At 35.7% G+C, this 14129-nt stretch overlaps 1 protein-coding gene across 3 annotated transcripts in view; it reads left to right on the top strand.

The window, feature by feature from the left end:
- The window catches only part of LOC136027015 (protein slit-like), a 303464-nt gene that overhangs the window by 52015 nt on the left and 237320 nt on the right, over positions 1-14129 (top strand). For all 3 annotated transcript variants that reach the window (XM_065703919.1, XM_065703918.1, XM_065703917.1), the window contains exon 4: positions 9735-9806. In XM_065703919.1, coding sequence (XP_065559991.1) covers positions 9735-9806 — 72 coding nt within the window. The remainder of the gene's footprint in view (positions 1-9734; positions 9807-14129) is intronic.

Raw genomic sequence — 14129 nt, 5'->3', positions numbered from 1 at the left:
TTGTTCTTCTTCGTAAAATGATAAAACTAAATAATATTTCACAAAAACACGATGACCTGCACTATATTTAAACTAGTGGAATGAGGTTTCAAGATATCGCTAGAATATTTTTTTTTTTTTTTTTTTTTTTTTTTTTTTTTTTTTTTTTTTTTTTATGAATACTGCTTTTTTGTTCAAAGATATCCTGATCTTTGGTCATTGGAGTATAGTCTGTGGATTAACGATGGTTCTTGGGTACAACGGTTCTCGCTTGAATACTGTGGCAGTTCGGATGAAACCCTGGGCTGTTTTATATCGTCAGTGGGGGGGGGGGGTCGTATGTCCTCTAGATTTTCGCCCTTGCCCTGAACTTTGAAGAATATAATTATTGGTGTATTTTCATTTTAAAGTGCCATTTTTTGGGTATTTTAATTTAAAAAGGGAAAAAATCAACAATATTGCCCCTGCTACTGGATTTTTGGTAAAACGGTTCTCGCTTGAATACTGTGGTAGTCCGGATGAAACCCTGGGCCGTTTTATATCGTCGATGGGGGGTGTGGGTCGTTTGTCCTCTAGATCCTCGCCCTTGCCCTGAACTTTGAAGAATATAATAATAATATAATAATAAATAATAAGTAAAAATAATAAATAAATAATAATAATAATAATAATAAAGTGCCATTTTTTTGGTATTTTAATTTGAAAAGGGAAAAAATCAACAATATTGCCCCTGCTAGATTTTGAAAAATACCTTTTGCCCCCGCCCTATATTTTCGTGAATTGGCTGCTTGGTGGAATGCTAAAATTCTTAAAATATTGAAAGTTTTCTCCTTCTCCTTACATGCGACTAATGCCGTTAGAAAGCATGGACTAAGTTGAAGCTTAAATTACTGCCTTAATAAAACCTTGTAAGAAGCCCCTTTGAAGTTTGTGCTCCGGTGATTCCTCCATCTCTTTAGGCCTGAATACATATTCTAGAAGTCTCAATTGGCGAATTCTCATAGCGTCCGTTAAGTCTCAATGAATTGATTCTTGACAAGTATGTCAATATTAGTGTCAATTCTGACATAACACAACGTACTAAAGAGATTTGGTTCTATATTGCCTACTTTGAGCTGTACAATTTAAGTGCGTACATTGCAACTCAAAATGTTCATAGAATTTATTCAAGTGCTTATCTATGGGAATTTTCGCAGACTTAGTTTATATTAGGAGCATAATTGAATTGGAACGAAGGGGTTGAATAATAGGAAATGGCTGAGAGGTGTCTAATAATAATAAATTCCATTTCATTTTAAAGATTAAAAACTTAGCTTCGGCGGACTTATGCCATGAAAAAGAAATTTAGCTCCCTGATTTACAACTTCGTTCCTAGAAACAAGTTGTTGGGTACCAGGTATAATTCCTTTGATTTCAGTTTCGTGATTTTTTTTACCTTTATTTTTTTTTCCTTATTAAATAAAAAAAAACTAATTTTTTTAGCTGAAAGTAAGGAGCAACATTAAAACTTAAAACGAACAGAAATTACTCCGTATATGAAATGAGTTGTCCCCTCCGCAACCCCTCGCTCTTTACGCTAAAGCTTTTAATTGTTTTAAAAAGTAGAATTGTGGCAAAGAGTCAAACTTTAGCGTAAAGAGCGAGGGGTTGCGGAGGGGACAACTCATTTCATATACGGAGTAATTTCTATTCGTTTTAAGTTTTAATGTTGCTCCTTACTTTCAGCTAAAACAATTAGTTTTTTTTTATTTAATTTCTGAACGTTTTTGAATTAATGCATGTTTGGTTTTGGCTCTCCGCACTTAAATTATTAAAATGAAATTTGTATATTAATTCTTTTTTTGGCTAAATAGCTTTCTCTTAGTTTTGATCAGACGATTTTGAGAAATAAGGGGTGGAGAAGGAGGCCTAGTTGCCCTCGAATTTTTTTGTTACTTAAAAAGGCAACTAGAACTTTTAATTTTTAACGAACGTTTTTATTAGTAAAAAATATACGTAACTTAAGAATTAACTTACGTAACAAACTTTCATAACCTTATATTTTTATTATGTATACGAGGGGGTTTGTACCCTCGTTAATACCTCGCTCTTTACACTAATTCGTAAGTTTTGTCCCAATTCTTTAAGAATGACCCCTGAATCAGAAAGGCCGTAGAATAAATAGTTGCAACTACTAAAAATACTTTAGCATAAAGAGCAAGGTATTTATCTCCTCCTAAATACCTCGCTCTTTATGCTAAAGTATTTTTAGAACCCCTCATATGCGTAATAATCTCTGTTCGTTTTAAGTTTCAATGCTACTTCTTCCTTTCATTTGAAAAAACGTTTTCATGTTTATTTTTCATTGTTTTCTTATAGTAATACTAGAGAATCCTGCGCCCTTGTCATTGAATTTTTCTTCCCCCATGACAGATTCCTCCAAGGAAAGATCCTCCAACATAGTCCCCTCTCCTCAGCCCCCTGAATAAAATCCCCCTGAAAACGTCTGTACACTTCCCATTAACCATTACTATATGTAAACACTGGTCAAAGTTTGTAACTTGCAGCCCCTCCCCCAGGGATTGTGAGGGAGTAAGTCATCCCCAAAGACATAGTTATTATGGTTTTCGACTATGCTGAACAAAATGGCTATCTCAAAATTTTGATCCGTTGACTTTGGGAAAAATATGAGCGTGGGAGGGGGCCTAGATGCCCTCCAATTTTTTTGGTCACTTAAAAAGGGCACTAGAACTTTTCATTTCCGTTAGAATGAGCCCTCTTGCGACATTCTAGGACCACTTGGTCGATACGATGACCCCTGGGGAAAAGAAAAGAAAAAAAAAAAACAAACAAACAAATAAACACGCACCCGTGATTTGTCTTCTGGCAAAAAATACAAAATTCCACATTTTTGTAGATAGGAGCTTGAAACTTCTACAGTAGGGTTTTCTGATACGCTGAATCTGATGGTGTCATTTTCGTTAAGATCTTATGACTTTTAAGGGGTGTTTCCCCCTATTTTCCTAAATAAGGCAAATTTTCTCAGGCTCGTAACTTTTGATGGGTAAGAGTAAACTTGATGAAACTTATATATTTAAAATCAGCATTAAAATGCAATTCTTTTGATGTAGCTATTGATATCAAAATTCAATTTTTTAGAGTTTTGGTTACTATTGAGCCGGGTCGCTCCTTACTACAGTTCGTTACCACGAACTGTTTGATTTTACCTTACTTCTTATCTTGTTTTACCTACACTTTTATATATACCTTGTATACCTTTATACATACCTTGTTTTACCTTATTTTTACCTATATTTTCACTTATTTTTTACCTTTTTTACCTTTATTTGTACCTAATTCCATCTTATTTCTTACCTTAAAATTATACTGTTTCAGTTTTTTTTGATGCTTTTACATTAAGCTTGTTATGGCTTCGTTGAAGTAAGGCTAGTATATTTGTAAAGCTAATTGGTTGCTTATTAAAATTTTTCCAAAATCTCTGATTTTTGAAGTTTGTACTCATTCTTGAATCAAAATACAATTTACCTTTAGCTTTAGAATGCACCTGAATTTAATCAAACAATAAAAAATAGTTTAATAATTCAACTAAACAATAGTTTAAAAAAAAAACTCGAAAATTCTACCCGACGCTGCGACAGAAACTATTCGCTGGCCGCTACTCTGCTTCGAAAATGATCTTAATTTTGTGAAATCATGGTATAACTAGATCCCCCAGCCCAGATACTATCAAACACACAGAGACACAGCAACACCAAAAAAACAACACAGACAACAACGCACACACAGCAACAACAAAAACAACAACAACACAGAGACACCGAAAAAAGAATAGAACATATTTTTTTTTGAGTTCAGACTTTATTTAATGAGAAGAAGGGATAAAGCTTTAAAGAAGAATTAGCCACGGCATGATACCATGCTGGATGTATTGGCTCTCTAAAATTTTCACTGGATAGCATTTTGGCTCTTATTGGACCAGAAATGTTATTTTGCCCCACAAAATCGCCCAAATCACATTCAAGCGTTGCATCATTAGCGTTGGTTTTTAGGAAGTACCTGAATATCTACATTACCCTCTATATGAACTTTTGCGTGTCCCCCTTTCGATTTTCAAGTAGCCTGCTAAATTCGCGGAAAAACTGAGACCCATCTCTACTATCCATGCAAAGACGGAATTTCCTTGGTTTCTAGATTGGGTATGTGTGAGTTTTCAGTGAAGGGCTTTTGACGATGAGAATTTTGATGGTGTACTTCTTTTTTATTTTACCTGATGCTGGATGGGTTTGAGCTCCAGAAACTTTCTTTTGTAATTAAAACTTCTGTTCAGTTAAATCTAGTGTAAATCTATCATTTTTAAATTAGGGTTAAGAGCACATTTTTCTTTTTGGTTGAGCTCCAAAAGATGGTCAACGATGTATCCTGTATATCAAAGAAAGCTGGCCTCATGATCAGTATGTCTAAAACAAAATTCATGAAAGCAAATGCCCCAAACCACTAGATATCCAACTAGAGGGCGAAACCATCAAGACTGTTGAAGAATTCTGCTACCTTTGTTTTATCTTAACACCGAACGGAGATGCAGAACCCGAAGTTAGAGCTATAATAGAAAAGGCATGGTGTGTCTTCAAAACCATGAACAAGTCGCTTTGGAATAGACATGAAATTAGCATCAAAACAAAGATTAACGTCTACAAGGCAACTGTTTGATAGATCCTGCACTACGCCTATGAAACTTGGCCTTTAAAGGCCGAAGAAACACGTTCACTAGAAGTATTCAACCATCGATGCATGAGACACATACTACGAGTTAGCCGGTGGTCTCATAATTCAAACGCTGAGGTTCGAAGGTGATGAGCCTAGAAGGCGCCCCTCTCGGTGATCATGAAATAATGACGACTGAAATACCTGGGACACACACTACGACGGCCAGCTGGAATCATATCCCGGGATGTCCTCACCTAAAACCTTCTTCCAACTTGGAAACGGAGACGAGGCGGCCAAAGAAAAAATCTCTGGTAGACATTCAAGAATGACCTGGATCCTTGGGGTGGCTTTCACCGACACGGAGATCGTTGGGATGAGGACTGGCTGAAAATTGCAAAAGAGGCTGCTGCTGATAGATCATGTTGGACTACGGCAGTCACCCCATCGTCCATCGGTGCCGGGTAGGATGGATCATCGTCTGGTTCTGAAAAAGAGAGAGATCTCCGTCGTGAAGTTTCAACAGACATTTACAACCTAATAAACACATAATCAAACCGAGGATAGAACTAATATCGCATTTGGTACTTGATTGCCTGGTGCTTTGAGAACTACAAAACAAATCAACTATCTAGTCCTTTTAGACGGATTTACCCCTACCCCTGAAGTAGTGCCCTTGGAAAAATCCTTCATATACTCATGTTTCTTGCTTATAATATTCTTTGGTCTTCATTTAGATAGCAATGGTTCCAATAGTTACCAGACTATGTGTTTGTATGTTTATTTTCGATATCTTGTGTAACGTTTCAGCTAAGAAGTCGTTCTTGAGGGGGGAGGACCTAAAACCCTCGCATTTCTTTGGCCGTTAAGAACCTACATCGAATAATTATACACATATCGTCCATTACAAGAATAAGTTCGATGTTGCTATCATCTCCTTTAGACCTATTCTAGGAGCTTATAAGTCAAATTGGCACTTCTTTTTTATTTATTTAACCACACTGTAAAAATGTAAATGAAAATGGAGTAGAAATTGATATTTTAAATGACTAATTCTCCTCCTAGAAAATATATTTTGAAGAAAAGAAAAAATAACCCAGTCATTATTTCGATAATTGGCACCAATTAGTTAATTAATTCAGATGCATCATTGAACAAAAAAACTGGTTGGTGCCTTGTCAGGTTTTTCCTACATAGGCTCAACCACAAACAGGACCAACCCTGTTTAATCACTCAAGAATGTATATAAAAACAGATAAGTATATAAATCATAGTCCTTTATAAATAAACGTAGCTTAGCTCTTTATGTATATTATATTAAAAAAACAAGTTTTTTCAACTGAAACTAAGGAGCAACGTTAAAACTTAAACGAACAGAAATTATTACGTATATGTGTGGGGTTGTCCCTCCTCAACACCTCGCGCTCTACGCTAAAGTTTTTTAGCACTTAAAAAAAGCTTTTATTGTTCCAAGTAAATAAACATTGTTTCGGAAGTCGTATTAAACAATTGGAACAGAATTCAAACACAGAACTAAGGACAGAATTATTTAATAAAAATTGGTTAACAGAAAGGATATATCTTTGCTGTTACGTCTAAAGGTCTTATCCGACATTTTAAAACTTCTTAGATACTTGCCAAAACAGCTTGCTAAGCTGTTCTCAAAGGGAGGATCAGCAGAGTAATACAGATCAGGAAGATTGAAGTATGATTGGATGTGCATTGCCATGCTGATCCGCCGTTTGAATCCAGCTCAGCAAACAATTTTTGGATATTATGTCAGAAGTTCGAAAATATGAGATACGCTGTTTAGGTATAATAGCGACGATATGCAGGATAGGGGCTTTTGGTTTCTTATCTCTCTCTGAATCTTGAGATTGTTGTTTGTTAGTTATTTCTGACTTGTTCATCATAATTTGTATTTTCATGGCATTTGGAACCGGTCTCTTACCTCTATTTAGCGTGTCTCCTCCTGAAATAAGCTATTGTGTATATGCCCTGATTAAAGCAGGGATAGATCCAGGGAGCGGGAGGACCACGGACCCCAAAAATTTTTCTGGGACCCTCATTTGTTTTTTTCTCTTTTTCTATCCTTTTTTAAATAAACTTGTCAATTTGGTCAATTATTGGCGCCCTTGTCACATTGCCCTCCCCCCAAGATTTTCCTCTAGAACCACCTTTTGATCAAAGTATTGCACAGGATCCAAATTTCTGTCAATTTATTCTCATAGAATTGGAAAAATCTTTGACCTGCTTTATTTTTGATTTATCTTGATGCATAAATAAAAACTACTTATTTTGTTTTATACTCTTAAGTTTATAGTGGTTATCGTCTATTTTTACCCCACTGTGGTTTCGTCCATTTGGGGAGGGGGCTTTGGCCTCTCAAGCTAGACTATCCCCCTAGACTTTGAAAAATACCTTTTAGGGATATTTTCAACGAAGAATGCCTTTTTTGTATTTTCGATGAAAGAGGAACAAATGACTCATTTGCCACCCCTAGATATTAAAAATTATATTTTGCCACCACCCTAAATTTTCGCAAATTGACGCCACCGTCCCACTAAGAAACATATGGAAACATTAGCTCTTCCTTTTATAGTATTATCTTTGACGTGCTGAAGCTAATAAATAATGCTACTACTGTTGTGAACCAGGGCTATCTTAGCTCCTTGAACCACTTTTCTAGAACAAATGGACTCTGAGAATGAGGTGCTTTACCAACAGGAGGGCTTTTTGTATTTTTGGGCTGAATGGATGCTTGATAATTAGCTTCCATTAATTTTCCTTAGAAAGTTCTATGTCTTGGGAGATCCCTGGGGGTGCTTGAATGAAATATATGTGAATAAAAAGAAAAGAACTTGAGGCCTAAAAATTGTACTGGATTTGTTTATTTCAAAAGTCATGCAATATGTTTTTGGTGGGTTTTCTTAAAAAGGAGAATTCAAAATTAAATAATTGTGAAGAAGAACAAGTAGGCTATATAAAATTGTAGTAAATAAAATTAAACGCCCCCTTTTTAGTGTCGACAGAATTAAAAAGGAGAATCATCACTATTTCCCGTGCGAAAAAGAGATTTTTCTTGTACGTCAAGATGGAGGACTGTAGTTTTCTGGTTACAGTTTTTTTAGTACTGTAATTGGAAGATTTTTTTAGTACCAGTTTTTTAGTACTTTAAAAAAAGCTTCTTATTGTTCTAATTAACGACCCTTGTGTCTCAGAGTCGTTTTTAAAGAATTGGGATAAAATTCAAACTTTTGAGTAAAGAGCGAGGTGTTGAGGAGGGACCAACCCTCCTCATATGCGTAATAATTTCCGTTCGTTTTAAGTTTTAATGTTGCGCCTTACTTTCATTTGAAAAAACTTTTTTATTTATCTAATATCTGATCTTTTTTAAATAATACCTGGAAATCAGGTTCCACCTCCATGGAAAAATCCCCTCCACACAGAAATATTCTCTAGACAATTCAATCCCGATGAAAATTTACCCTGGGCAATTACCTTTAAGGCCGTGATGAAGTGAACTTGAAAACATCGAGGTTCAAATTCAAAGTTATTGTAGCCTTCTGTCTCTGAATTTTCTAGAGACCGTCGATTGTCAAAAACCCTTCAAATAGCACTTATTCATTGGCGGAAATAGGAGGTTATTTATACCAGCTTGTCAATCTGGTCTCTAGGCGTGTTACCGACGATTTGAAAGGATTCTTTCTGACAAAACAAACTTGTAAAAATTTCAGATAGCTGAAAATATTCTATGGGACTGTTCGAAAACAGGAAAATACATCGAAAAATGGTTGCAATCATTGGGTTATGCAATCAACTTACAGGTTATTGTTTTCTGCTCATGATAGTACCGTTTTTGTTCTAAAAGCAATATCCTTCATTGAGTACACTTGTGAAAAAGAAAGAGACATTTTCTAAGATTTCTAAGCAATTAGAGGAAATAGAGCAAAATCCTAGCAAAAATTTTGTAGCATCTTCAAGAAGCTACGGCCTGATATTAAAAGCGGTATCTTCCGCCAATGAATACTTGAGTACTTTTAAATATAAATTTTCAATTTTAACATGGGATTTTCGAGTTTTATCAGCTCACTTAATTACGGCCTTAGCATCTCCACGCGTAAAATTGGGTCGGCAAAGAGAAATCAAGACATAAAAACAGAATTTTGTATAGGAGTTCTGGAAATTCCCCCAGTGGAAAGTTTCCCCTGAAAAGTTCACCCCCTGGAAACTTCTCTCCTTATGGAAAATTCTCCCTTTGGAAAATCTTCTAAACAGAAAATTCGGCTCCACCTCCCGAAAAATGTATACAATACTATACGTAAACAGTGGGTAAATTTTTTAACTTAAATACCTTTCCCCAGGGGCTGTGGGGGGTCATATTATCTCCAAAGGCATAGTTATTGGGCCTTTGAACTATGCTGAGTAAAATGGCGATCTCAAAATTTTGATCGGACAATTTTGGGAAAAAGGGGTCTCGGGGGGGGGGGCATAGTTGCCCTCGAATCTCTTTGGTCACTTAAAAAGACCACTAAAACTTTTAATTTCCGTTTAAATGAACCATCTCGTGATATTCTAGCGCCACTGGGTCGATACTGTTACACTAGACTTCTAAAAAAAAAAAACAAGTAAACATGCATCCGTGATCTTTCTTCTGGCAAAAAAAAAATGCAAAATCTTTCTTCTGGCAAAAAAAAATACAGAATTCCACATTTTTGCAGATAGGAGCTTAAAACCTCTACAATAGGGTTCTTTGATACACTGAATCATTAAGATTCTTGGGCTTTTAGGGGGTGTTTCTCCTTTTTTTTCGAAAACCAGGCAATTTTTTCTGGCTTGAAGCCTTTGATGGGTAACACTAAACTTAATGAAGCTTACAATATTGGAATCATCATAATAAGCCGATTTCTTTGATATATCTATTGGTATTAAGGTTCCGTTTTCTAGAGTTTCTGTTACTGTTGAGCCGCATCGCTCCAAACTTACAGTTTGTTTCCACGAACTGTTTGGTTGACAGATTTCAGTGAATAAAATTGATATGAATAATTTTTTAGGCGCTTGAGCAACAACAGAATTCAGTTTATTCCAGATTTGTTGTTTGCCAACACTCCGAGTCTTCATCGATTGTAAGTAATTCGCTTTATTATTATTCACCTTTAGTGATTGATTTCGCTTATTGTTTTTCTTTGCAAATGTTTAAGTGTATGCCAAACTCTCATGCAACAGAAAATACATACGGTATTATCCAAGGTTTTATTTATTGTGCTCTTTTTAGATTATTGCTTGGAACCAGGGGCGTTCTCAGGATTTTGGCGAAGGGGTAAAAAAAATCAGAAATGCATAAAAACTGTTTATATGCATTTTTGTTACGTTTTTACGAGTCGGAAAAAATTGTCTAGGGAGGAGGGCAAACCCCCTCCCCCGAAATTCGCAAGTAAAATTTTGTACAACAAATAAGCTTTGGTCCGTTTTGTCCTACCTAATCTGGTTGTCAAGATGCATAGAAATAATGTGGATTTTTCAGTATAGTATATCCTCCTTCCTCACTGACGAAAATAATCAGAATCGCCTTGTGAAATTTGCAATTTAAAACTTTCAAATTTGCAAGTTTGGCTCCGCCTTTCTAAGTTTTCGTTTCAATAGTCAACTGCAGCCAGGGTTTCCAGTATCCAAGAATTTTTCAGCATTTATCTAATTTCCCCAAAAGAAAATTGGGTTCTCCGAAATATCTCCGAAAATCAAAGTTCGTAAATACATGAACGTTAGAAAAACCATGGGGGTGCCCAGTTTCTGCCAACTGGTGTACATCTCAGAACGCCCCGTGTGCCGTACAGTTCTGCCACGCTTGGCATAGTTTATGCCACACCTTGTACAGTTTTTGCCACACTTGACACACTTCGACCACGCTCAGTACGCGCCACCTCTTATTCTTCATTTCCGAAAGTGCGTACCCACCTCGGTAAAAACTACAAATAGTTGATTTTTATTAAAATCAATTCTCGCAGATTTTGGAGAGTCCGATTTTCAAACTCAGGGATAGGTAAGCGCTAACTACAACTAACTCGGCTCCTTGAATAACCCTACTGATAGCAACAATCGAGTACATATAAATTGAAAAGAAACTACATCTGCAATTTTTTTCCGATTCTTCGTTTTTACCTTGGAAACAAATCTTGTGGTATCGTTGTAAAAGCGAGGGCGTGGAATCGTCAATCCTTATTATCATCATCTTTCGTTACTTTTTTGTTCCGAAATTTGATAACTCTGAAGGAGATTAAAGTTATGACCAGTAGACGTGTAAGAAGGGTATTAAAAAGTAGCAAAACAAGTTCTATATCTTTTTTGGCTCCTTGTATATTAAATGCTAGACCTAAATGTTTTTTAATGTCTCCAAATCTTCTTAATTTATATGTCACGTGACAGTGTGATGTGTCCAGTTATACGAGGCCTATTAACATTCACTTAATAGACGTGCTGAAATAAGTGCGCGTTGAAACGAGGAAAAGAAAATAGCATGTTTTTTCGTTGTAAATATTCGGCTGTTTATGTTTCCCTGGCAGTGTATCCAAGAATTTACCAGAGGTAGAGGGGAGGTGGTGTAATATGTGGAAATATGCACATTTAGCTTTAAATTTTAATTTTCTTTGTGGGAGGAACCATCCACACCAGGGAGGTGCGAAGGGTATCGGATATTCACATAAAAACTCGGCGAGAGAAACCTTAATATTACAAATGGTAGGTTGGTAAAGGGGTTAGTCCTGCTCCTCCCCCTTTTTTAACTTAATTTACGCTCTTTTCAAGGTTTAAAGTCACATTTAATTGTATTTAGGAAGCTTATCTTTTTTGTGTTTAATTGTAATTTCTAATTGTTTTAAGTTTTAACACCCAGTTTATATTTATTTAAGAGAACTCTCTTTTTATTAATTTAATCAAACAGTAAAGCATAGCATAAAGAACATGGAATTAAATGGGTTACAAATCCACAATGCTTTGATTGCCCTAAATATAATATTAGATACGAAGAGAAATTAATTTAAAGAAAACAATTTTCTCAAGGTAAAGTAACGAGTGGCATCAAAATTGAAAACTAAGAAAACTATCTTGTAAATTGGGGGCTTCAACTCTTGCCCTTGGGACAATAGTGTGGCGTGTTTCTCTCTTTTGTTTAAGACTGAATGCTTGCAGTTAAGGCTAATGTCATAAAAAGCTTATAAAAACACATTCTTACCCCACTGATTCTAAAATAAAACGGCTTATTTAATCGAATTTATTTTAAGTACTAAAATTGTCAGTTCAAATATTTTGGAAGTCAACCGGTAAATAAAACGCTTGCAGTTACCAGCTGATTTGGTTTCTAAGCATCGAAAATGTTTTAAGGAAAGGACTTGTCAAACCTCAGCCTGAAGAGTGGGGATGTAGGCGACAGCAGCCCCTCATATACTTAGGATAATTTATGCTCGTTTTCAACTTTAATGTCACTCCTTTTTTTCATTTTAAGGACCTTTTTTTTATTCAATTACTAGTCGGGATCTAGGCTCGCTAAACCACTTTTTTCTGAATCTTTAAGCTTCAGGCCAAAAAAGTAAATAGACGGTTGTATCATTATAAGTTTCCGTTTCTGTTTTTGTTATTTTTTCACAGTCAGCTCAAAAACATAAACATAAGCATGTTTCCAGATAATTTCTTGTAATCGTCTAACCCGTAACTAAGACTTTTTTTCCTCTTCATAATAATAGAGGCTTTGTGCTTTAGAGTTGTAATTTTCTTTATGTTAGGTAGAATTTTATAACCTAAGCTTCTAATCACCTTGTATCTTTCTCAATTTTAGCGTGAGTAATGATTGTTACGAAAATTCTGGTAAACATGTTATCATATAAGGGTTTTAATTTTTGCCAAAGAAGGCTTGTGAGTGATAAGTGGCGAAGGGTAAATGACTTAAATGGTGGTTGAATAAACCTTTGGTAGGCCTAATGGATATCCAGCAACCTGCTCATTTAAAAATTCAAGGGCTTGAGTGGTAATTTTGCTTATTGTTTTAATAACACAGAGAATTAATAATTTCGCATTGCATCATAATTATGTCTATTGTATAAATTGGCTATGGTGATTCAATTGGTGTTTTCGAACCATTTTCCTAAAAGTGTTGCAGAAACTGTGCTAAGTGTGACGGAAACTGTACCATAAGTGGTGAAAACTGTTCCAAGCGTGGCGGAACTATGTCAATCGTAGCATAAACAGTGTCAAGTGTGGTGGAACTTTGCACTACATCTGCCGTTGTGATATACACCAGGTTGCAGAAAGTGGGGGCCCTCTCCAGGGGCATAAATTGCTACAGGGTTGGGGGACAGCTGCCCTCCAGACCCAGGTTTGCTCTCCCCCGGCTGAAAGTTAGTATCATAAATAATCTTGTCAAAACTAAGATAGGAATACATAATTCTCCACAGAAACAGATCTGTTTTCTTTAGTATACCTTTACCTTTATTGTGCTATATGGCTCGTTTTTAGTTTTTCACTGTCATTTTCACTTGATTTGGGAAACTTGCTCCAAACCCCCGTCCCCCCAGGATTTTGGCAAAATTACGCCCCTGGCCCACTCGCTCAATTCACTCTTGTGATAGGTTCATTCTCCTTTTTTCGTACCTTGTTTGGTTATCCAAATACATGGAAATTTTTATTTTTATAAATGGGTTGTATCCCCCTTCCTATCTCGTAAAAAAAGATAAAAAATGGATTCTTTTTACTTAATTCTTCCCACGCCAGATGGCGTATAAAGCGATGACGGTGCCTCTTAACGATTATCTCTCCTGTGCTTTGGACCAAGAATCCTTAAAGAATGAGTTTGACAGCGCAGCAACCTTCTTGAGATAACGTCGAGATCTGAGAACCTCATATAGAGTCTGGCGTTTGCGTCTTCTGGTTCTAGGAGGAACCCAACACGAAACATGACCGGGTACACGACTTTGGCAAACAGTTGGTTGTCGATAAAGTTTAAAAGAAACTTAAGTACATTTGATATTTTTTAGTCTGTAATTTACCACATAGTGAATTTTGATTAGACTAACTAGTAGTAGCGACGCCAAGCGAGAACTCCGAAGTTGGTAATTCTGGGTGTCCAATCCTCGAGGAAATTTGAAGCTGCACATATATATATATATATATATATATATATATATATATATATATATATATATATATATATATATATATATATATATATATATATATATATATATATATATATATATATATATATATATATATTACTAATTTTTTACTAATTTCTAAGCAACTAATTTTATGCTTTAGGTATATTTATTCAATATACCTACATCATAAATAGCATGTCCCCTGTGTCGGCAAGGTTTTCAGTCAAAGTGAATAGCACCACAGGGAGCTCCCAAAACTGCCATAATGCTCAAACGATATTTCCTTCTGATTTTTAACGTTTT

This window comes from Artemia franciscana, chromosome 5 (genome assembly GCF_032884065.1).
Source record: "Artemia franciscana chromosome 5, ASM3288406v1, whole genome shotgun sequence".
Lineage (NCBI taxonomy): Eukaryota > Metazoa > Arthropoda > Branchiopoda > Anostraca > Artemiidae > Artemia > Artemia franciscana.
This window is presented reverse-complemented; position numbering and strand designations above follow the sequence as displayed.